This window comes from Temnothorax longispinosus, chromosome 9 (assembly GCF_030848805.1).
Source record: "Temnothorax longispinosus isolate EJ_2023e chromosome 9, Tlon_JGU_v1, whole genome shotgun sequence".
Lineage (NCBI taxonomy): Eukaryota > Metazoa > Arthropoda > Insecta > Hymenoptera > Formicidae > Temnothorax > Temnothorax longispinosus.
This window is the reverse complement of record NC_092366.1, coordinates 18,267,013-18,290,776: the sequence shown is the minus strand read 5'-3', so window position 1 is coordinate 18,290,776 and position 23,764 is coordinate 18,267,013. Positions and strand designations below refer to the sequence as shown.

The window sequence follows — 23,764 nt, the reverse complement described above, 5'->3', positions numbered from 1 at the left end:
TTTTTAAAACTATTTCTTCAAATTTTCTGAACAATTTATTGCAATTTATTTATTTTTTAACCTGACCTGACCAATCAGATGATGGTTCATCAGAGGCATTACATTACGATTGGTTCGTGCTAAAATATCGCGTGGACCGTTTCTCAATTATTTGTAAATTACGCTTAAAGTTGGCGGCAAAATTTGGAACGAACTCGACAGCTGATAGTGAGCTGACATCCGTGTGAGAAACATGGCGAAGTTAACCCATGTCATGTGGGGCCTGTCTTCAAACTTTGTGGCGAATCGGTATTTCTCTCGATTGTTGGTGTGAGTAATATTTAAATTTTCTCTCGTTGGCACGCTAAATCTCACATGTTCATGTTACGTAATATATAACATTTTATTACATTATCTTAAAACGTGAAAACGTATAATCACATACATCTCGCAATATACATATATTTTGTGTAGAGTTCAATATATAAGTATATATAGATATTTTATGTACTTCAATAAAAAATATATTTCTTTTATTAGTAATTGTATTAAAAAATATTGAAACATAAAAAAATAAAAATATAATCAATACAAAGATTCCTGATTTATTTCCAGCTCACCATGGTACAATGTATCCATGGTTACATCATCCCGAGGAGTGTCAACGAACACTGCTGTCAAGCCTACAGATGATTTGATCATCAGTGACAGCTGCGTGAAGCGTTTGAAGGAAATAGCCGACAATGGAGCGTGTCTGAGAATTACCGTGGAAGGCGGTGGTTGCTCTGGATTTCAGTACAAGTTCGACTTGGATCCAAACGTACAGGAGGACGACAGGTGTGCGTTCAGATACGCATAGTTTTTCTGCAAATAATGTACGATCGATAGAAACCCCTTGTTTCTTATGTTACAGAATATTTCAGAAGGATGGCACTAAGGTAGTAATAGACTCGACGTCGTTAGAATACGTGAAGGGATCGACGATAGAGTTCCATACGGAATTGATACGATCTGCCTTTAGAATAACAAACAATCCTTTAGCGGAACAGGGATGTAGCTGCGGTGCTAGCTTCGCTATTAAAGTAGAGTAGACAACGATGGATGTACGCACTGTTGACTAGTAAGAGCGCTGGCTTGTGATTTTATGTAAACTTCAAAACTGTTTACCGAAGATTAATTATACTTTATTTATAATTAATACGTGCAGAGCAATACATACAATTGCTTTGGCGCGAATATATATTATTTTTATCACAACACCTACTATAAACAGTAGCTGTACATGTCTCTTACACACATTCTCTTTTAATATAGAAAGAACGGCTTATAATTTACAATCGTAGTATCAGTTTACATTTTAACTATAAACGGTCTAACTAAATGTCTTATAAGTGATACCAAAAGAAGATTTATGCATCTCTTTGTTAATGAATTTAGATGGTAAAATTTATTCCGTACCAAGAGTTGGTACATTACTGTAAATAAGTATGAGCAAATCAGAATTATCGTTGCACATATGCAACATAGAAGAGTTAAACTTATAACGTAAACGTCCACGAAAAGAACGTTGTCGATGAGAGATTTTTATTTTGATTTCATAAATAATGTAACATCGAGTTAGAGAGCTCTTTAGCACTTTTCAGGCTAAAGATGTGAGTATGCAAAACCAGTGGTTTTCAGGTATGAGCTATATTATGTACATAATAGAAATTTATGATCGTGATTAAACCATACCACTGAATGGAATGTCAATGATTGTTCTTTGCAATTCTGACCTGGATCACTTCTGTTTTCCTTTTTTACTATTCTGAAAGAAATTACATCCTCGATATTAAACGCTCTCACAAGTGACTGTTCCTCGTATACCTGTGCATCTTTACCTTATTAGCTAGTTCAAATCTCAGTTGTTGTATCGCCTCCGTTTGGAAGATAAGCTTCTCGTTCATATTGGCAAGATGTTCGCTCATAGTATTGAGCTGTACCTTGTAATTCACCTCTTGCGCCTCTTTCTCTTTTTGTATACCGTTATAATTGGAAAGTGTCTCTAATAGCGCCGCTTCGCACTTCTCTCTCTTTGATTCGCTCGTATCTAACTGCACGTGCATAACTTCGCTCTAAAACACAAACGACAAATTTTTACATTACATGACGGAGATTACGGGGGACGTTTCGCACATTTACTAAGAAAATAAGAATTAATAAAATGTCTCATTACATTGGCGGCCATAGCTAAGTTTTTTATGTGGTAGACGTGTTTTTCGTTCGTTAATCTCTCAATTTCTTCTAGGAAGTAATCCCTAATTTTTAATTCACGAGCTTCGATCTCTTCCGGTATGGCAAAAGGTGCGCTCAATTTCCCAATCTGTCAGCAAAAAAAGTTGATACATGTAATTTAGTTAAATGTGAAATATATATATTTATTTCAGAAGAGTGGGAAACACAGATGATAATACATACCATATTATTCACTTCTATAGGTTCTAATGTGTCGCCATCGATTTGCGAAGTTGTCGTAGGCTCTCTTTGTTCTAGTTCGTCATATTTTATCTTGAGTATATGATACTGGGCCTTCCAGTGATTAATTTCCTTCTCTAGGTCGCATGATTTTGCATAGAGAAATTCATTACTTTCTTCTTGTGACTTTTGCGGCTTTCCTTCCCCGAGCGATTTCGACGATCTACGCGAGGCAGACGGCGAAGAGAACGGTGACGGTTCTGTCTGACGATGATTCGAGAGCGCTCCTCTCGCATCGAAATCGTAGCCATCGCGTCTACCTTCGTTACTAGACCACGACACAGTCTCCTCCTGTTTCTGCCTGTCGTTTAACTTCCTCTGCAAGTCATTTCTCTCCCTCTCCAATTTGTCTACGGCGCCCTGATACTGACACTCCGACTCCACCTTGGACTTCTCGCAGTAGTCGACCTTACATTCCAATTGCTGTATCCTCTCGTACAGACTTTCAATCTCGCTATCCTTGTCGCTGATCTGCGACAACAATTGAGCATTCTCCACAATCTTCTTCTGAAATTCCTCGTCTAGGATGTTATTCGGCGGCGGTGGCAGAGATGGGATCTGACTGTTGTTCTCCGATGCCTTGCCCTTGCCTTTCTTGGGCCTGTTCTGCGCCTTGTCAAGCTCCTCTTGCAGCACAGTGATACGCTTCGTCAACTGCTGATTGCGAAACGTCAGGCTGTCGATCTCCTGCTCGGCCCTACGAAACACCACCTCCTTCTCCTTCAGCTGATTCCGGATGTCCGCGTTGCGCGCCTGCTCCTCTATCACAGCCTTCTTCAGAACGTTCGCTTGCGCACGAATCTGCAAATGGTCATTCCCCCTTTTAGGATACATTAAATAAGCAAACGGACAGAGCGAGGGGCCGGCGCGCTCTCCTATCGTAAATACAACAAATATCTGCCTTTACGTCTTATACGAGAGAGGTGGCTCACTTTTGAGTATTCCGTGGCGATTTTCTGATACTTGGTCTGCAGCTGACCGTTGGCACCCTCCATACCTTCCTTCCCCGAATCTACCTACGCGCTCCCCGTTAACGCGTTCCTCGCGCGTCTCGCGGGTATCAATTATCAATCACTGACACCTGGACATCCTTCACGAGACCTTCGGGTGTTGCGCTCGCGGCGCCGGGACACGCATCGCGCGCGTTTCCTGGCGGTGACGTCGGCGCGCGCGCGGCTCGTTGTTTATCGACGAGTCAGCAGTGTCAGCACACCTCCGGCCCGAGGGGGGTGAGGACTGTGAGGAGGAGGAGGAGGAAAAGGCGGAGGGGGGCGGGGGAGAGAGCAGCGCGATTACGTTAAGCCGCGATCGGCGAAGCCCGAAGCCCCGTAATCGTAACTCCCCATGAAACGCGCGGACGCGGAAAGACGCTGAAGATGCTCCTCGCGAAGGGGGGCCGTGAAACGTGGACTCTGAAACGAAACGCCCCCGACGAAAAGGAGAAGGAGATATGCACGCGCGCCCTACCGTGCCATACCGACGTTTCTGCGTGCGACGTGCGACCCGCGATATGCGAACTGACGCGAACGTCACATCACGTCGGGAGATATACCGTCGAACGGACGGAAGCTGGGTGCTGGCGGCACGTTTATTACTTTCAAAAAGTGCGACTCGCCGGGGGGGCGGCACGCCGATATACCGTATCGGTCGCGTATCACGACTGTATCACGCAGCCGAGCATCGTCGCCGCGCCTTTCGCCACGCCGATTCTTTCTCTCTCCGACGAACGATCGCACGCCGCACGCCCGTTCCTCGCCCGTTTCAAGTGCAGAAGGTATAGCCGCGGTGCAGCCGCGGAGGAGTAGATAATTTACACAACGAACGATAATCGTCGCGCGCGCGAGAGATAAGGGGAGTTGGAGCGGATCGTGTCAAGGCTTTTACCGCGCGGAAGAGGTCGACGCGAATTTTTATTAGGTCAATATACTTCTGCAGACTGTTTCCCGGTAAACAAGAATTTCGAGTCAATATTTTATAGATGTGAAAATCTTTATTTATTGAGAAATGCGCGTCGAAACTTTGATGTAAGAGGAGCGGTTAGGATCGTCTCCTATTCTTCCCGAAAAAGCGCGCGATCTAATTCTGCGCTATTTAGAATCAATGAAGATTCATATTTCTGTTCTTCGAGTTATACAAAGAATTTTCAGACACGGGAGAGAGATTTCGTGTCGTAAAAAAGTATCTCGCGCTCCGAATTTGATGGACAAACGATCGGTTTAGTTATAATTTCGTCATTGCGGTTTGACGAAAGAAATTGAAGAAGTTAATTAAATTCTTGGTGCAGGGTATCTAGTATAATTATTGAGAGGACCTAAAAGAATTGGAAAATTTTTACTTTTAGCGTTAATATGACTGTTCAATGTTTTTAATCAATTTTGATAATTCTATTTTTTCTGTTCAATTCTTATAATTTGTTTTATCGACAAACGAGACGTGTCGGTAAATGCGCGATCATAATCGACGTGCGATATGTTCGATTACGGAGAACAAAGTACGATCGATCGCTTCGAGATGACGCTACCGGTGCAGTTTGGTAGCATTTGAATTGCAGGCTCCGCAAGCTGCACCTTCTAGCTGCACCTTTTACACTTAAACCGAGATAGACGTGCAGTTAGCCATTGGTGCGAGAAAGAGGGAAGATAGATGGTGCAGCTAGTTCAACTGCGAAGAGCGCGGGCACTCGGGCAGTGGACGAGAGCGGACTTTGGATCTTTCGGCCGAACGTTTGTCGCGTCTTTTTACCCGGCTCGTTAATTCGAACCGTATAACGAAGAGCGCGCGTTTTTCGGCCCCTCTCGAAATGCGCCGACGGTATTGCAATAAGTCTCTAGTTCGTAACGTGAATTGTAGATTTTTCGTATCGTCAACGTATATATATCGAAACGCGTCATTCGAGTTGCGGACTCGGAACGTCGCGCTTGACGATACGCCGCCATTAGGTGAGAATTCCATATATCTACCCTCTTGTCTCCCTACGCGATTTATAAACTCCTAAAACTGTCTCGACACCCGCGCGGATCTCGGATATCTCGCTGACAATACAGTTTAGTAGCTGAACTTTATATATCTACCAGGTATAAACCGGCGCGATAAAATACGCGAGGTGACGAATGTATGTAGCGAGACGCGCGGTCGAAGAGCGAGATGGAGATATATGCGCATAAATTTACTTCTCCTCTCGCAGACGCGCGGAACATGCAGATTCGCCGTCTTTATCTCTCTCTCTAGAATCGGATCGCGTCGTGAATGCGCGATGATACGAGACAAAAATGCTGAAACGCGCCGCGTTCGTCCAAACCCTTTCTCTCTCTCTCCCGTTCCCCCCCCCCCACCACCGCTCCGTTTACCCCGTTCGCTCTCAGCGTGCTTATTATTCTCCGTTTCTTCCACAGGGAAGACGAACGCGACGTATTTGTCGGCGGATGCAGCGAGTCTCTTCCATCGTCCTCTCCCCGGCCCCGCTTCTTCTTCTCAACGTGCCGTACGTCGACGTCGTCGTCCTCGGGGCGTAGAGACTCTTGCCGGAAGTGAGGACCTCATCAGGATGGAGTCAGCGGCCGTGAGGGTGAGTCGATTTTCTTTCTTCTTTCTTCCCTCCTGCCTTCTCGCACCCGTGCCGAGATACGTTTAAATATATCTCCGTATTAGTCACGCTCGTTGGAGCCGCCTTCTTGGGGGTGATCTTCAGCCCAAACGCGCGCCGCATTAATTAAGTAGCTCGCCACTCTGTGTGCGTTACGCATCGTTTCTAAAGCGCGTGCAATTAGTTCGATTGTCCGCGACGGTCCTTCTCGACCAGCAAACAAAACGCACACATCAAGGTTTTGCATCGGGATTTATAAAGACCTTAGTCTAAATTCTTATAAATCCGCAATTATCATTTTGCCTGACATTATGCCTCTCACTTTGAACATCGTTAATTCCGACGTTATTAAATTTCTCAAAATATTAATATCTTGTGTACATTATATTCTACATATATCTATGTGTATGTGTTTATATAATTATGTGTATATTGATTATATTATGTATATATTGTATCTTATTCTACATATATCTGTGGGTATGTATTTATATAATTATGTGTATATTGATTATATTATGTATATTCTGAAATTATTAAGCACAAAACTTTTGGGAAGGGAAATGACTTTAAATTTGCAAAACAATAGTATTTTATGAAATATGGAAAAATATCACAGTATCAATGAACAAAATTAAGAAGTGTATTCTCTTTTATGACGCTTTGACGTAAAGTCAGTGTTTAACATTATTATTTATTACTATGAAAATGGGTAGTGAACAATATGCATTTTTACCAGTCACATCAGTAAAATTACCATACACAAAAAGTTACATAGGCATTTCAATGCCTATGTAACTCTGCTACGGATATATAAAAACTTACATTGCAACGTTGTAGTCAGTTAATTTGTTACGTCTAAAAAACTGCTACATTTCGAACATAGTGAAACGGACAACTTGTATAAAAGCAACCAACATTCACATCGTAAAATATTCTTTTCACTTTACTGGAATTTGATTACGTTAAATTGTACATTAAAATATATTCAAAAAATTACATAATTCTTTTGTAGAATCTAAAATATAATATCTTTGAATAAGAGAATATCATAATTTCAGGATAACAAAAAAACTTATATTGCTACAATATTTTCTCCGTGTCTATAATCCGATATTTTGTCACATACAGAAATTATTTCTATTTATTACAGTCTCTGACGTTTATATGAATATTATTAGTAAAGGTCAATTTTCTATGTTTCACGAATCAACAGTTTAAGCGATTCTTAGTTAGTTAATTGACTTTAGGACGTTTTTCCGACTGCGTCACAAAGTTACCTCTGCAGGCACACACAAATAATTCCATCTAACGTTATGCTGTAAAGAGAAAAATTTAAATACGACCGGGCTTCTTCGGTTACACACGCTGGCTTTCAGTTACGTTTCGCAAAAAGAGCACGTAATGACGCGATGTTCTGAGAAGCGCCCTACGGGCGATGTTTAGCGCGACGCGATTTTTACGGCGATAAAATTACAAACAGAGCGTGGAAAAAGCCAACTTTCGGTGGAAAGCGATTCGGCGATACCTGGTATCGGCGAAGAGGTGTCGAGAGTTCGGGTGTCAAGCGTGCCGACCGGTCGACAGGCGAAAGATATGCTTTCTGGAAGTATTCGTGTTAAAGTAGGTAAACCGCGCTACCGCTATCCGAATGTTTCGGTTCTTTTTAACCCGACATCGAGGAATCTATAGTCGCGAAAAGAAGCAAGTCAGAGAGTAAGAAAGTCGCGTGCCCCAAAGCTCCGGGATATAGCAACGCGGGCGCGGCAGAGATGAGCGTTGAGGGGATGGCGTTCGGGGTTTCATCCCCGAGGGCAAGAAACGACGTATACGAGAAGCGAGATAGGAAATAGCTGAACTCTCTTCCTATCCCAGTCCTTCGGAGAATTTAATCTTTTTACGTTCGTCAAACATTCGTGCAAAGATCCGCCCATCGCGCGCAAATTTATCGGACAATACCGTACATATCCGCGAAAGGAATTATTGCGACGGCACGAAATTGTTATCCTTCCTATTCATTACCGCTCTTTTTTTACCGGAGTCTGCGGAAATGGCCCGGAAAAACGTACCAATCTCGTAACGGAATTCGTATAGCAATCTATTTGGATCAGTCACATTGGTACCTTTAATTCTTAAATTCATGGTGTTCAGCGTTTTGAAATCTTTTGAATATCTATGCAGAATTCCTTGCATTTTTGTTGTGTGTGTTATCTTATCTGAATATAATTATACTTCATTTCGTAAGAGAACTATTATACATAACGCGTTATTTTACATAAATATATATCTAGTTTTATCTTTCATTAGATAAGAGATTATATATATATATATATATATATATATATATATATATAAACTAGAATGTCTGTCTTTATGTTCCCTATTAACTCCGGAACTCTTTGATCACAAATGCTGATGTTCTAGATATAAAAAGCCCGAGCAACGCCGGATAATTTAAACTATATAGTTTCTTATCGAATAAAGTAAGACTATACTTATAATAATAGATAACGCTTTATGCATAACAAAATTTATCTACATGTAAAAATATTATATATTTGATAGAAACTGCAATAATTTTGTAATTACGGAAAATTATTGCAGCTTTTTTAAATATTATTTCTAGCGTTTTGAGGTTTGGAAAAAAACGAATGATTTATGAGCCACCGTGTATACAATCACTATGATTATTCTCCTGGTTTGTTCTGGTGGTATGTACATCGCAACCTTGTTCCGTTCCCTTCTCATCCTTACCTTATCCCTCACCGTGGTACTTCCCCCTCGAGCACGGACACACTGTTTGTATCTCGTTACCTAGCTATTTGGTTATGATTTGATAGCGCCTTCCCTAGAACGTTGCAAATACTCGGAGATTGTCAGAGAGAATCGAAAAATTCTCAAGAGAAGTTAAACGATCGGTGATAATAATAAATAAAATTTATTAGTCTTATAAAAGTCCCGAGTCGAGATGTTTGAAATTTTCGTTTTAACTTTTCGCAGACAATTTAAATTGTTCAAAATGTTTTCGCGACGCATAATGAACATCGCCCATCCGTAACGTAGTTATGGTAGTTTAATGAAAGTTATTAGCAGCCAGATAGATATAATAGAAATGAAAACAGCAAGAAGGTTTCAAAAAGCGAAAACTGCAAATAACTATAAATAAGATATCAGGTCACGAAGACTCTGGTATATCTTTACATACTTGTGCCATGAAATTTTAATGCATACTTTGCGAATTTAGTTCGTGACCCACATTTCTTCATAGTCTGTTGTTCTCTCGCGCATAACAAGGGGATATTAGCAACAGCGGGAGATGGAGACGATCGAATCGATTATCTCCCCTGTAACGTTATCGATATCGCGGATACGGAAGTGATACGTCGAACGATTTCGCTCGCGTTCTTTTGTTTATCGTCAACTTTAGGTCCAGATGGCGAAATAAGGGACCGGGGAACAGCCCCCGATACTCATGGAGTGCTTTCGTCGTGTCTGGCTCCCGAAGCTCCACGTCCGGCGGTCCCGTGTATACGTGCCCCAGGTGGTTATCTCAAATAACGCCACCTAAAACGAGTAACTCGATACCGGGGATCCTGCGGGTGTTTGGACATAGATTGTGTTACGCGTGCCCACGCGTTTTTAGATAATCTCGCGTCCTCGCGAATAACGAAGCTAGTTCCCGATTTCCTGGTAAAATATACTTAATGTGTGTAGAAAGTGCGAAGGGTTCAGAAACAAGGGCGAAACGAGTCGATAATTTGCACAGTTCATTTGAGGGTATGACTTAAAATAGATTTATCTTATATTCTTACGTCGAACCATTCAGTTATCTTCGCACGAACGATCCAATATTAGGTCAATTCACTTTTCTGATTCTATCATATTTAAGTAAGAAATTTCGAATTAACGAGCTTTTAGAAGATCAATTATAGAAGAAGATGGTGACAATCGAGTTCTCCTGCATCCGTTCCGTATATTCGCACATCCGATTGGAATATACTCGCGTTCGACAACGTGAAAAGGTGAGACTACGGACTCGCGAAACAGGCAATGAGCGAAACAACAGTTGGAGAGAACGAGGGATGTCTTTGATTTTCTAATGGAATTTCAAAGCTTCTTCGTCGGGAATTTTCATTGATTCTCATTGAACCGTTACCGGTTTCCCTGCGAGTAAAGGGATGGGTGCAAAGACGTCCTCCTAGGTAAAGGGATTGCGGGGGGTGTAAGGGGAAATAGAGGTTCCGGCGCACACGATCGTTCGTCGTCGTCGTCGTCGTCGTCGTCGTCGTTATCCTCGTCGGTCGTCGAGCGCGGAGAGCTTTGTAATTTTAATTATTTCATTAGTGGAAATCCTTCGAATATACAAAGAAAGGAGGGGACCGGAGGTAGGGTTTCTCGCGGGCATTTCTCTCACGCCCAAAGGAATCCGTTCGCCGTCGTCGCTTCTATTTTTCTTCCGTCGTCCTTCTTCTCCGTTCTTTCTTCTCTCCTCCTTCCCTTCTCTCTCTCTCTCTCACACACACACACACACTCAGTACCCGTTCTCTTTCATCTCTGGATTTGTCGACATTTTCACGGCTTTACACCTCTATTCAACGAATAACGTCCTCACCTCTCTTTATTTATGATCAATTTTCGAATGTGTTGTGAACAACGAAGTTATTTTCTAACAGAAAATAAATTCCGCTGTTTGGAAAGAACAATACTACGTGTCCATGTTTCATTAATTAATTCCTGTCTTTAACGACACATTTTTTTTATAAAAACATGGAAGTAGATCACTTTCTTAATTACCAATTAGTATCAATTTAACCTACAAGCCTCAAATGAAAATTTCATTAAGACAAAATCCATTTTAAATTGTCTGAAGATCGTGGACTTACGCATTTTTTTGCGGGAAATTCGATACGTCGGAAACTTCTTATTTTTAATCAATAATTACTCGTAAGCTGCCTCAATATCTTCTGTGGAGAAGAGGTAGATTTCAAATTCTTCGAAAAATTTATTATCAAAGTTAAATGAAAGAGTTGCGCAACATTTGCGTCTCTCGTTTTAACACGCGCGCACGTACGTCGAATCGATCCGCAGATCCCACTTCGTCCTCGTGAATTTGCGCCAAGTGACGCGAGTCGCGATGCGATCGCCGCAGATGCGCCGCTGTCGTGACATTAGCCCGTAATAAAGCATGACGCAGATAATCGAATACAGGACACGTAACAAGGGTCGAGCATCTCCCGGCGCGGCGCGGAGTGTGCAAGCGCCAGTGGTAATTTAGGTACCATTGCCTTGGTCAATAGCCAATTCCTATTTTGGCTCGTCTCCAAGGGGAAGGGTAGACGAGCAAACCGCCGTTTCGCACCGTTTTCGCGAAAGGGCGAAAGGATACAGTTACAGAGATTCACTGAGATTCGCCATTTCGTTACCGATCTCTCCTCGATATCCGCCGGTGAAAGAAAAACGCGTTCCGCATGTCTTCGCGCGTCACGTTCTCACGAGTTATTAATTTGTCGCGAATTTTTAAGAGCGATCTCTCCAGAAGTCTATCCACTCGGGATCTCCGGTTTCTTCCCACCGGTTATGCAGAGTACCATCCGACTCGCTCCATCCTTTTACGATTCTCCTTCGCGCGGTGGTAACGGTTCTGAAACGTCCTAGGGAAATCGCGTTCGAGAGCTCTCCTTAATCCGACCGCGAGGGCATGCCGCGGAGTGCACCGTAAAATTTGTAATCGGTGCGAGCATTGTCGCCTTAAGTACAGTTCGTAGGAAATGCCGCTTTTCTGTCTCTCGAGTCCTTCTTTCTCTCTCCTTCTTTCGCCGCCCGGTCTCGTTCGTCTCCCATCCGAGCGATCTCGCTCCGGGGCTTCCATTCTCTCGCTCGTCTCCTTCGCGGGTCTTTCCGACCCGATGACGTAAACCCTTATCGACCCACTTTCAATCTTAGTTGGAAATATATTTGCGGGAGCCCGTGGTGTAGTTACGGCGGCTATATTTTCCCTTCCTGTCTCCTCTCTCGCGCCCGAGATGCGCGCCGCGTTGATTTAGCGTCACAACGCAGCGGCGTGGCTCGCTGGCGTTGAAAAATGATCGAAGAAACGAACGAAAGCGAAACGCGCGCGTGAACGTACGCGTCCATGTATCACGGAAGGATACATCCCGAGTCTTTATTGATATGCACACGCGCGAGAAAGATCTTCCGACATGAACAAAATGTGCGAGAATACGCGAATACGGGGAAACGTATTACTCGTAACGTTTATTGCTCGATCCGATTGTGCGTTCCGATCCGTAAAACGCCGTACATTATGTAATTATGCGATGACTCGATAGTTTTTAAATACCTTTGGATAAATATCGCGTCGAATATTATAGATTCGAAAGTGGACCTTGTTGAATTATTAAAATACTGCGCATCGAGCCATGGATAATTGATGCGTGAATTTTGGAATAAAGTAATTAAACGATAATAACGGGGACATACAAGAGAGGCGGATCGAAAATAAACAGAGTTAAAAATACATTGGTAATAAAATGTAATTCTCCATCTATGTGCACCGTGATTTTATGCTACAGCGCGGTCATTTTTGATGAATCGAGGACTGGCAATCGGTTTAATCATCGATCAACTGAATTCTAAAAGTAGAAATCTGATGTCACGTTTAATAATAATTCGTCTGAGCTATCATTTCTCTTTCATATCCTTCTCTTTAGCAGTCTCGTCTCGGTGCATATATTATTATACATATATAAATGTCGCGTCGCGAGAGGCGCAAAGGAGAGTACAATTCGCACGAAGAACAAGGAAAGATTAGGCGCGAGGGTTTACTTCCACCTGGCTGACAGACGTTTACTCGCATTTAATTACGTCTATGGATCTGTTTACGAGTCTGACGAAGGGAACGGGAGACGGGAGGGTCTCGCGAAGGCGGAAGGGGTTCGGGGTATTCCCCGGAGGGCTCGTCGAGCCCGCACCATAACGCTCGACGCGATGTGCCCCGCCAGTGAGTCAGCGACCGGCTGTCTGTCCGTAGCTCATTAAGTCGCGCGCGCACGCTATCATAAATACTATATATATATATACATATGTACGCACTGCCTTCATACGCACGGAAATAAAAACGGTCTACTGGGGGTGATACATCGAAGTCGGTGAGGGATGCACCCGTACGCGGGAACTTTGACTCATCGCGCTCTCCGTCCGTACTCGAAACAGCTCTATAAATACCGTCTGTTAAACCGGAGCTACTAAACGGGATATATCAGCAGGATGTTTCGTGACGTTACCGATAAGCCTGCCTTAATCCTCTGTACAATTTGACTTGACACGCATGACTTCAAAATCACGCGAAACTTCCGCGAAAGCGTTGGATTCTATTTTTTTTTCTTTTCCTTTTTTTCTTTGAAGGATAAAAGAACAGAGAGCCAATGCGTTTTTTATATGACATATGATAATTTACTTTATCTTGGACTATGGCATTTATCTGGATTTCAGCTCATTTTTAACGAAACTGTTCTCTGTATGATGTTATACATTGTCGTAGATTAATTTTAGGTGTCTCGGCCCGTCTGTTATAGCCAGGGGGCAGGTCTAAAAAATATATACCTCTATCATGTGAACGTGTTACGAGTACCCACGATATTTTCATAGGAGCACTAAGCGGAGACGGGATAACATGTAGGTTTCCGTAAATTAGCAATATTGCGATAGAGAATTACGGATCCGTGCGCGTTACAGAGAAACTCGTTGCGTGATTACATTATTAATAAATAATTCTCCGTAATTACGCCGTGTCCGCGCGAGTGATTGAAACGTTCATTTGAACGACCGTATTAATTCAAGTTACATCGACTTTACGTAACGGGCTCGGTTAGTGTAACTGGAGCAGCCAGCATAATGAACGAGTTTCTCGCGCGCACATCCATTTCGCGATTGCTCGACTTAAAATGGCGAGGCCAGGTATTTACATAATCGACTTTCCCGATTCAGCCCACCGTTCAGCCTGATTATCTGGGACTATGAGAAACACAAAATGCAACCGCTCTTTGTACACTTCACGTGCACGCGGCAAACGAGCCGATGCGTGTTTGCGAGCCGAAAGGCTACGCTATTTAGCGCACGCAACTCGAAAGCAAATTACTTGGCCATGAACCGCGCATTATGCAGCACTTCAATGATCCGCATCAAATTTTCTGTGATCACGTAGCCGCGCGATACCCTCTATTATAAGATCCTCTTTTTTTCCGGCGTCCGTAAAAACTAGTCTACTTGCTATAACTGGGACGTAACTGCCTGCAAATATATCGCGCTCCTTTTTTTTCCCAACCACAGTTATCTCGTGTAATTGATTCTATCGACCGGCCATCGATAGGATCGCTCAAAATAGAGAGAATTCACGGCCTCTCTCGAATCTCTTTCGTTCCGTTGAGAAAATAATGCCAGTTATCTTACATCGTTGGCACAATCGCGTTTCCAGCGGTATAAGAACCAATCATGTGTATCGCGTATCGTTGACTTTTTTTCTTCGATGAAGATATATCCTGAACTCCAAGAAGTAATTTATTTACGATTTCTTACGGATTATTGTAAAAGCGCGGGATATACGTATTCATTTTAATTACATCATTCCCCGGTTGCATTTACGGAGATAAGCTGGCGCACGATGGTATTTCGTGCTTTAAAGAATTCTTTTAATGGGCACACTGACGTGGAAACTGGGTTCGATAGCTTAATCAACCGATCACTCCCAGGGGGTTTTTTTCCCTGCTCTCCCCGTCGCCGATATAAAAATCAAGGGGAATACTTTTCTCGTCGTTGCTGATCGGAATTTGTCCGAAAAGAACTTTGCCAAATACTATTCTCGAAGTAATTGCTCTTTTAAATTATGAGTTAAATGTTTCTCAGAGAATATAATGAGATATTATTCGCAAGTCTGAAAAAATATGAGAAAGGGGTTGACTTGAAGGCGATACGGTGCTAGGGGAAAGTGATACAAATTGAGAAAAGATTTTCTCGATATAATATAAATGACTTAATATTCATTGGTATCTTATACATTGGTGTTTTACGATATAATTATCGCGTTACCGCATCAAAATGTATGAATTATACAACCCTATATAGTTTACTTAAAGAAAATAGCTAATTAGGCTGTCACCGCCTAGGTATATAAATTCATTATGAGATCACCTTGAGATTAGACCGAGTTCCTTGACGTTGATTAAATTTCGCGAAGGGACGCGCTAGCTCTATAGAGTCTATAGGAATCTTGCATCGCCGTCACACTGCGCGTGCTATACACCGGATATTAAAGGTCAGTGTACATTGCTACAATGACCTTTTACGCGCGCGCATCTGTCTGCCCGCCGCGCCGGCGGGCATTTGTAGACGTTGGTAACCATTAATGGGATGAAAGCTTACCTGTGCTTAGCTTAGTTGGACAGGATGAAAGTTCCTGTTTGATCAGTAACAACCAACCGGGTGTTTAACATCGATAAAGGCCATATAAGACACGGACAGTTCGAAATGCACGAGGGAATTGTATCAACAACTTTATAATGCCCCATTCTATGTATTACTAGCCTCTTTTCCTCTTCGTTTCCTAGTCATAGTCCTATTCGCGCAGTAATTCTAAACTGACATTTTCATTTAGCTGCTTTTACCATTAATCGTAATTATCTTGATAACAATTATAACTGCTCCAATTCTTATGTCGCGTTTATATCACATTTGTATTTTTAAATATTTATTGTATTTCTATATTAAAAATTGTTCTCCTCTACTTAAAAATCTTTTTATATATTGTGCAATACGTTCTGACATGCATCGCAAATTCGGAGGAACGAGGTCAAAGCAATAAAGAAATTTCTTGCTGTATTTGAATTTATGTACACAATATTGTTGACAGGTTATTAAATATAAAAGGCTACCGAACAAACTTTTCTATCAGAAGTGCAGGAATAGTAATGCAAATATGGAAATAACGATCGATAACATGAATATGCCGTATCTTTTTTACATAGTTGGAAATGCGATATTCATGCGCTAACTCTTTTTAATTATTATTTGTGACATTCTAATTTCGTCTTGGATAACCTGAAAAATAAATTTTACTTTCCTGTTATCCGTTTTTCCATGCGTGGCTTAAAGCAGTTTCTGATAACTAAATCAGTACATTATTATTTAGATTAATATTAGAGTAGCTCATATATATATATATATATATATATATACATGCGTAACATTATTGTTGCAAAACGCATAGATAGATAGTATTTCTATCACCATAAATTTTAGAGTTTAGAGCTTGTAAATTATTATGAGATTTGTATATGTATGTCACAGCCATGCGCTAAATGAATACAGTTGATATATACTGTTCGTCAAATTTTGTAAACATAAATCGGTTCATTATTAACGTGCAATTATCGCTGGGACAAACTCGCTACGATTTACATAACGTGAAAAATCAATAATTTTATGAAGCATTTGCAATAATTTTTTTCGTGTATGAGAGAAAGATTCAAACAGTTGTAGCGTTAATTACGCAAGTTTTTCGCTCCCTTTTATTGCACTCTTCAAAATTACTCGCGCAGCTGCTTTGACCTCATGAATATCGAGACGTTGGCTGACCTCGTGTATGCGAGCTTTCCCATTGAGTCATAGGAACGTACATACATATATATATGTTAAGTTGTATCCACACACTATATATATACACTATATCCACACTATATACGTGTGTCAATGATTGTCTCCCCTCGTCTCCCGTCGTCGCCGACTCATTATCTTCGTCAAATCGAGATAGGAGCGATGCGTCATACGTTGAATTTCCAGTGTAACACTTGCACACATTAGAGACAATTAATTGAGTTGATTTCGTTATATTAGCCGGTTGCCGGGCGAAATAACAGCGTATCTATAAATAGCAGAGAAGCCTTCAACGTAATTTTTGTTTAAAAAATAATGCAACACTAATATAATTGGTTTTTTAAATATGTTTAAATCTCTATTTTTTAAATGTTATATCGGTTTCTCACGTAAAGATATGTAGAGCATATAATAAAAACGATTAATTTACTTGATATGAATCTTGAAAATGACGACGATGAAGAAATCTGTGAATGCGGAATGAACTTAAAATTAAATAAAGGGGCAAAAATTTCTTCGAGATTATCTCGCTGAAAATTATATTCTTTTATTAATCAACTGAATATTCTGAATTCTCTTATTAATCAGCTGTTATGAATATTCATTTCCTTCTGAACGTACGTTTGTGTTCTGAAAATAAATTTTGTTATCTCAAAATATTCCGTATATTTCGACACCTGAGAGTTTTACTCTCTGATCCTTAAGTAGTATATATATGAAATTTGCATTTGTAATTATATCGCTAAATCCCTCAGCAGATTTTCCGGACGCATTTTTTTGCATAGAAATCCGAGGATACTTTCGAAAGCAGCGGAGTGCAATAATTATGCAGTATTTATACCGAGTCTTTTGCTTTCATTAAGCCCGCTGAATTTTTTTCGTCCCTTTGGGGATGCGTTAAAAATATCGTTTTGAATGAATCACCGGGCATTAGTCGCGTCGCGCGGTTTACTAGAAAATTTCCGCGAGACCCGTTTTTCCCCTGACGAATAGGGGCAGGGCGAGTTAGGATTTTACGCAAACAGCGAGATCGACATCGCTCAGAATGTGACACGAGCAGCGCGGCGTCGCGATTTCTATGCGATCCCTGTGTTTATGCGCGTGGTCCTTTATTTATTCCTCGTTTACGGCGAATTCCGCTTTTCGCGCCGCTAAACGGCAGCGCAACGTGAATTGCGCGATTTGCGAGAAAGGTCTCGTTATCTCGGGGAACGGCTATATCTATTGGACTCGAGGCCGCGTGCAAACAATCGAAACGCCGCTCTTTTACCACCTACGTACGAACGAACGCGTATAACGATGAACGGACAAAATCTAACGGTTTATACCGATCTGTGCGTGAATTTTTCCCCGATAGGGCGTTTCTTCGCGAGACTATCGACCGCGTTCGAGACTCGTTCGTTGTTGACGTGAGCGAACGCACGAATTGTATCGAGTTACGATACTACGAGACAGTAGACAATGTATTTTTGTTCAACCTTTTTGCTCTCAAGCGAAGAAGGCGGACGCCCCTGGAATAAAAGAGAAAGGTTTGAGCACGAAGAAAAGAGGAAAGAAAAGAGAAACGAAAAGGGATCCTTTTGGTCTGTCCGAAATCAATTTATCGAGATAACTGAAATAAGGGAATAAGAATATCGTATCCCAAGTAAAATAAGAATATTAGCCGAACAGACATTGACGGCGGACGGATGTGCCTAATTATCGGATACGCGATGATAAAGAAAGCAGAGGGAAAAAGCACTAGAGAGAACGAAAGTGGAGTCGACTTTGGGTAGAAGCGCGGCGCGCGTGAGAGAGAGCGAACAGACGCGGGAGATGCTTTACGACGCGACTAAACGACCGTAACTTCGCGTTTCTCTCGCGATATCTTCTTATTTTTATCGTTTCTTCTCAACGGCATACTTCATAACGTCTTCCCCTTTGTCATTGCTTAATTTCTTCCCCCTCGTCGGAAAAGCTCTCGCGATTGTTTTGGGTCGTTCCGAAAACCTTTCCTAGTGCCCCTATTCTGTAATTCTTAACGACAGTGTCGTTATCATTATATTATTGTCGTCGCGCAGCTTTTTTTACTATATATTACTACCTGGGGCAACGATAATATAAGATATAACGATAACGGCACTGTCGTTAAGAGTTACAGGCAGAACGATAGTACAAATGTTAATATATTTTTATAAATGCGGAATAATTTAACTCCCTCGCGCAGTCTGCGTATACAGCTTTGTTACAGTCTCCGTTCTCCGCCCCTCAAGATTCAGGCTCCATCCATGATTGTTAGATATACGGGAGTAATGCGCTTAAGCGTGAACGACTGCTCGCAATTTTACTAATTTATACATCAGCATTTCTGGTTAATGTAATTTCCTCAGGCGGTAATATTACGAATTGTTTTCGCGGAACTTTCTCTTTGTGCAATCTTCTTCCGGCGCACCTCGAGTCCTTCCTGCCGGAGTGCTAAATTCCATTATCTCTTAAATGCTCGTGCGCGGATCTGTAAATAGTAACGCGGTAAGGAGAAACGAGTTTTTGAATAATTTTACAAACAATTGTGGGTTACGTCTCGCAGACATTTCTGCGCAATTAATATCACAGCGGTGAAAACCCAGGATAAAGTCGTCATAGTGTCACAGATCGATTCCGACCAAGACATCCGGCCTTATCAATCCCGGAAATCTTTCGGCAACGAGGGGAAGTCGTTTCGAAGGGTCATTCTATACCGAGAACCATACAACATCAGGTCCCTTCCGACCGTTCTTAAAGTACGATTACGAATGAGTCATTCGCGTTTAATTGAACAAGAAAAATGCCCGGTCGTAGATATCTGTGGTAGAATTCTTCGAAGCTTAAGAGACCTAGTTGTGTACCCATTTCCTCCGAGAGCTATTAAAGGTTATACAACAACGAAGACGAATTCTTACAAAGGACAGAAACACACCGTCATCACGACGAATTCTGTCGGGGACATATCCGTGACATCTGTCCGCCGAAAAAATCGATCGTAAGGATCGAAGGTGCCAGGCGATGAGTGACAGTGTCGCCCTTTGATGGTGGATGTGGATCCCTCACGGCATCGCTAGAGGGGTTCGATAACTGTAAGCCGACACACATTGTCGTTCGTTCTCGCGTCGCGCGTCGTCGGGGGCGAGGTTGGCGTCGCCCTGGGATTATTCGTTGTGGAACTACGCCAAGAGCTACGCTTCGCCGTGGAGCTTTGCGGCCGCCGCATTCTAGAAAACAGCGAACGTCGAAGTACGTAAGATGGAACGGCGTATTTATTTATAGGACCGTCGAGAGTGTAAGAAGACATTCGCACCGCCTCTCGTAACTCGGCCATACGACCACACGGTAATGGCGATTTTATGTTGCGCCGAGGTACCTTCTTACGTTGTATGCGTCGCGACGGTGACCCCCTTTTTTTCAGTTCTCCTTGCTCCCCCGCACGGCGCTCTTGGCCGTTGTCATCGCGTCTCTCCTCTCTCTTCTTCACCCTGTACACCTCAGCCGTTGTCACTTTCTGTGCGGCGTATTACGGACGAAAGAGGGAAAACTTCGAGAATCGAAGGAGGGACCGCGGTGTCTTTCTCGCGGTCGTTTCGCCCGTATATCCCGCGGGAAGAGGCGCGTCGTTCATCATAGCCCCCTCGATTATCCCACGGGAGGCATGTGCGCTCGCGTGCCAGTTTCCGGTTGACGCAGTTCTTCGCGACGCATCTCGCGCGTCTTAGAATACCGATACTCTTCCGCTTTTCGTTCTCCTTTTCATCCGGCTATCATGCGTGTAAATTAAGTAAAAGGGCTCAAAGAGCCCTCGTGCGCCTCGTTAATAATCGCGCTCGAATAAATTGGAATAGTTTACGGTAAGGTGCGCCAAATCTCAGCCGAAAACGAAAATTTCGACGCCCTTCCTTTTCCTCTCCCCTTTCTCTCTTCTCACTTCCCGGTGGAATGTCCGACTCGCGGAGCACGTCTTTGGATTCTCGTCGTTTCGAGATCGAGAATGCGCTAATATTGCCGTAAAAGTTTGGGAGTTATTTGGATGTTTTTCCTTTGTGCTTCTTTTTGAACTCTTAACTCGTGATACGTTATATGGCTTTCGCAATCTATGTTCTTGACATGGAGAAATAGTATCGATAGAAAAACGTCATTGGGAAAATTATATAAATAATATTCAACGATGTAGGAAATGAGAGACATGTAAGCTGTGCCATGGATCGATATCATTTTAATAGTGTTGTGTGTGTGTGTGAGTCAAGGAGTGTATATAAAGTAGACTAAACTTTCGTGTTGCGTGCTTTCAACACGGAACGTATAATAATGTATTATTTACTTAGTAAAATCAACATTTTGAACAGAGGCTCAGAAATGTAAAGAGATAAGTTTTAATGATTATTAAAGTGATTATATTCGCTCTTGTGTGTTAGATAATCAAAATAATATACGAGCGTAATTCTCAATAATTATAAAGACCATTGTGATGTCACAATTGATGGATATCTACGGCCATTGAGAGTATGCTCATGATTGAGACTAAGCCATGTGGTGATATTCCCATGAGAGAGAATTTCAATCTAACTCATGCAACGTTCCGTATTATCTTGGGCGCTCAAAATTGAATTAAGCTTCGGATCAGATCGTGCCTTTTGTACGCCATTATCTCTATACTCGAATTTGTATATTCATTATAGCATATTCGACGTTGTTATTCTCGTGTTGTTTTAAAGAGAACTAAGAACGAAAAGGAGTTTAATATGTATGTATGTAACGTATTCATGCGTGCGCAATAAGATGCGTATATATTCTCGTTTCGTTTCGGGATTTCGTGGTCCGATGAATTGTCAAGGAGGCTCGACGAGTAGACTGATAGCCTCTTTTCCTTCTCCCACCCTGCCATACGTACTGTTGCGTATACATGGGAATTACTTGCCGTATAAAAGCCGTATTCCCATCCGGGGCGCAGAAAATATTTCGAAGTCTCGTCGGGATGAAGGAAAGGGGGATAACGTTGGTTTTGTCCGTAATGGCCGTGGACGAAGTGATTTATGCAGCGCGGCTCGGCCGGAGATTCGCTCAGCACGGGGGCGGAAGGTCGACGGAGGGTCGACGGAGGGTGGCTGGCACGGGACGGGACGGGGAAGGGAACGGCCGGGCAGGTTGCTAGAGAGAAGAATATTCATGCCCAGGGTGATGCGGAATTCAGTTTCAGTCGACGGTAATTAGAATATCGTAGAGTTGCCGAGAAGTGATATGAATAGTTGAGTATTATTTGTTTGCCTTTCCGAGCGCGCTTTAAGTAACGATTCCGTTGTGAAACGTTTCTTCCTTTTAGCCGGCCGCGACGTGCCCTTTGAATATTTGAAAGGGCCAAGAACTCTGAAGAACTCGTAATCCAAATGTAGAGAAGAAAACGACGACGATAAATAAATATAAAACTATGGGATTCTCCATGTCGGGATCCTCGGACTTCTATATATCTTTTTTATATCTAATTTTCGGAGCTCTCTTTTCGTAAATGTATCAATAACTGTAATTCTCAGTGGGAAAGGGAGCTAAAAGTCTATCAATTATATCGAAAGTCCGAGAGCAAGTTCGCGGAGGTGCCGAGGATCGACTTGAGTTAGTATTAATAACTAGCTACCATCCGCTGGCTTATAATCGCTAATCTCTATGACCCTATATAAGTATCCCCTTTAAGCCCTTGACGTCGTCGGGTATTTAACTTTCGCGGAAGTAGCCGAATTAGCATATTAATCGACTTCGGAAACATTCGCGCATGCTCGCGCGCGTGGCTGAGATAAAGTTGAGACGTTGTCTTTCATCAAATTCTTGCATCTCGGCTTACATAACTCAAGTAAAATGCGAGGATAACGACAGCAGATTCGATAATTATATTTGCGCAGTCTGACTTTTCCAATGAGCTCTTTAGCTCCGCATTAATCGCAATGCGGGTTAAAATATACAAAAACAGATATGTGTAAAAATACTGTTTCTTTAGATTAATAATCGAATTAAAAATCGTAGATTTTTTCATTGGAAAAATGTTTCAGTTTTAATTTTTAGGTTTAATCTGTACGTTTCTTTTACTTAATTCTATTTAAATGCGTATAATAGAGTGTAATTTTCAAAGACGGTAATAAAGTTACTGTCTTCTATGAAAGCTCAAATTATTTCTTGCCATTAATTTCCGTCTCTCGTATTTTATTACGTTCTTCTCAAGCTTATAGATAAATATGGATCATACAAAGGACATGTACGGAATTAAGTAACTGTATTTTTCTTCGGACAATGATGCGTATAGCTGGGAAAAATACCCTGCTCCGCAACGTTCATTATTTGGCCCTATTCTATTTGCCACTGTAATAGATGAGCTGTAATGATGACAAACGACGTATTTCTTATTTACACGAAGGGAGCGCACGGTGCATGAGCTGGAAAGTGCGGGTGTGGCTATAATTTCTGCCCGATCGGGCAACGTGTTTAACGCCGGTTCGTAGGGAGCGGACAGATTGTTATTACCGGTGTCTCCTTACTTTTATTTAGCTAGGCCAGAGAGAAAGAGAAAGAGAGAGAGAGAGAGAGAACGAAACATTAACTGATGCGTAAACGAAGAGAGCCCCGAGTTTGAGATTATCCCTTCGCGCTGTCTTATTCCCTTGAAACTACCTCTTCGCATCCCGTATCTATATATGTGTATGTGTGCGCTGTTATGAATATTTTCATCTCGATTCCATATTCTTTCCACAAATCCCCATTTTTTGCAACATTCAACGCTTTGACGCCGGACACAGGTGTTCGCTGGTACATCTGACGAGGATAAAACTTTGCTTTTTCGCGAGCCTTATATGGCGTGAATACACGTGTCAGAAAAATCAGTATTTTCCCCTAATTTTGCTTAATTCAAACATTTGGTAATTGATACGTTAATATTTGTAAAAAGCTGTCTGAAGCAACAACATCGCGATTCGTCGTGCGCAAAAAACGCAGTCTCGCGCGACGGAACGTCTTGATCGGAGGAATGCTGATCGGAGATAGCCGTAAGTCAAG

General features: G+C 42.1%; 2 protein-coding genes and 1 long non-coding RNA gene across 3 annotated transcripts in view; 2 read left to right on the top strand and 1 right to left on the bottom strand.

The window, feature by feature from the left end:
• Positions 1 to 111: 111 nt before the first annotated feature.
• Positions 112 to 1,725, top strand: LOC139819031 (iron-sulfur cluster assembly 2 homolog, mitochondrial). Its single transcript, XM_071788166.1, has 3 exons — positions 112 to 309; positions 595 to 816; positions 893 to 1,725. The coding sequence occupies exons 1-3, from the start codon at positions 233 to 235 to the stop codon at positions 1,068 to 1,070; spliced, it is 477 nt and encodes a 158-aa protein (XP_071644267.1). The 5' UTR covers positions 112 to 232; the 3' UTR covers positions 1,071 to 1,725.
• Positions 1,142 to 4,268, bottom strand: LOC139819025 (uncharacterized). The gene is made up of 5 exons (XM_071788153.1): positions 3,426 to 4,268; positions 2,437 to 3,294; positions 2,195 to 2,341; positions 1,860 to 2,093; positions 1,142 to 1,786 (listed from the first exon to the last, which is right to left on the bottom strand). Exons 1-5 carry the CDS (start codon positions 3,486 to 3,488, stop codon positions 1,760 to 1,762), a joined length of 1,329 nt encoding a protein of 442 aa, XP_071644254.1. The 5' UTR covers positions 3,489 to 4,268; the 3' UTR covers positions 1,142 to 1,759.
• LOC139819032 (uncharacterized) overlaps positions 4,146 to 23,764 on the top strand; it is a 39,657-nt gene continuing 20,038 nt past the window's right edge. Inside the window, exons 1-2 of the long non-coding RNA XR_011733577.1 lie at positions 4,146 to 4,267; positions 5,886 to 6,058. This is a non-coding gene — a long non-coding RNA (uncharacterized lncRNA). The remainder of the gene's footprint in view (positions 4,268 to 5,885; positions 6,059 to 23,764) is intronic.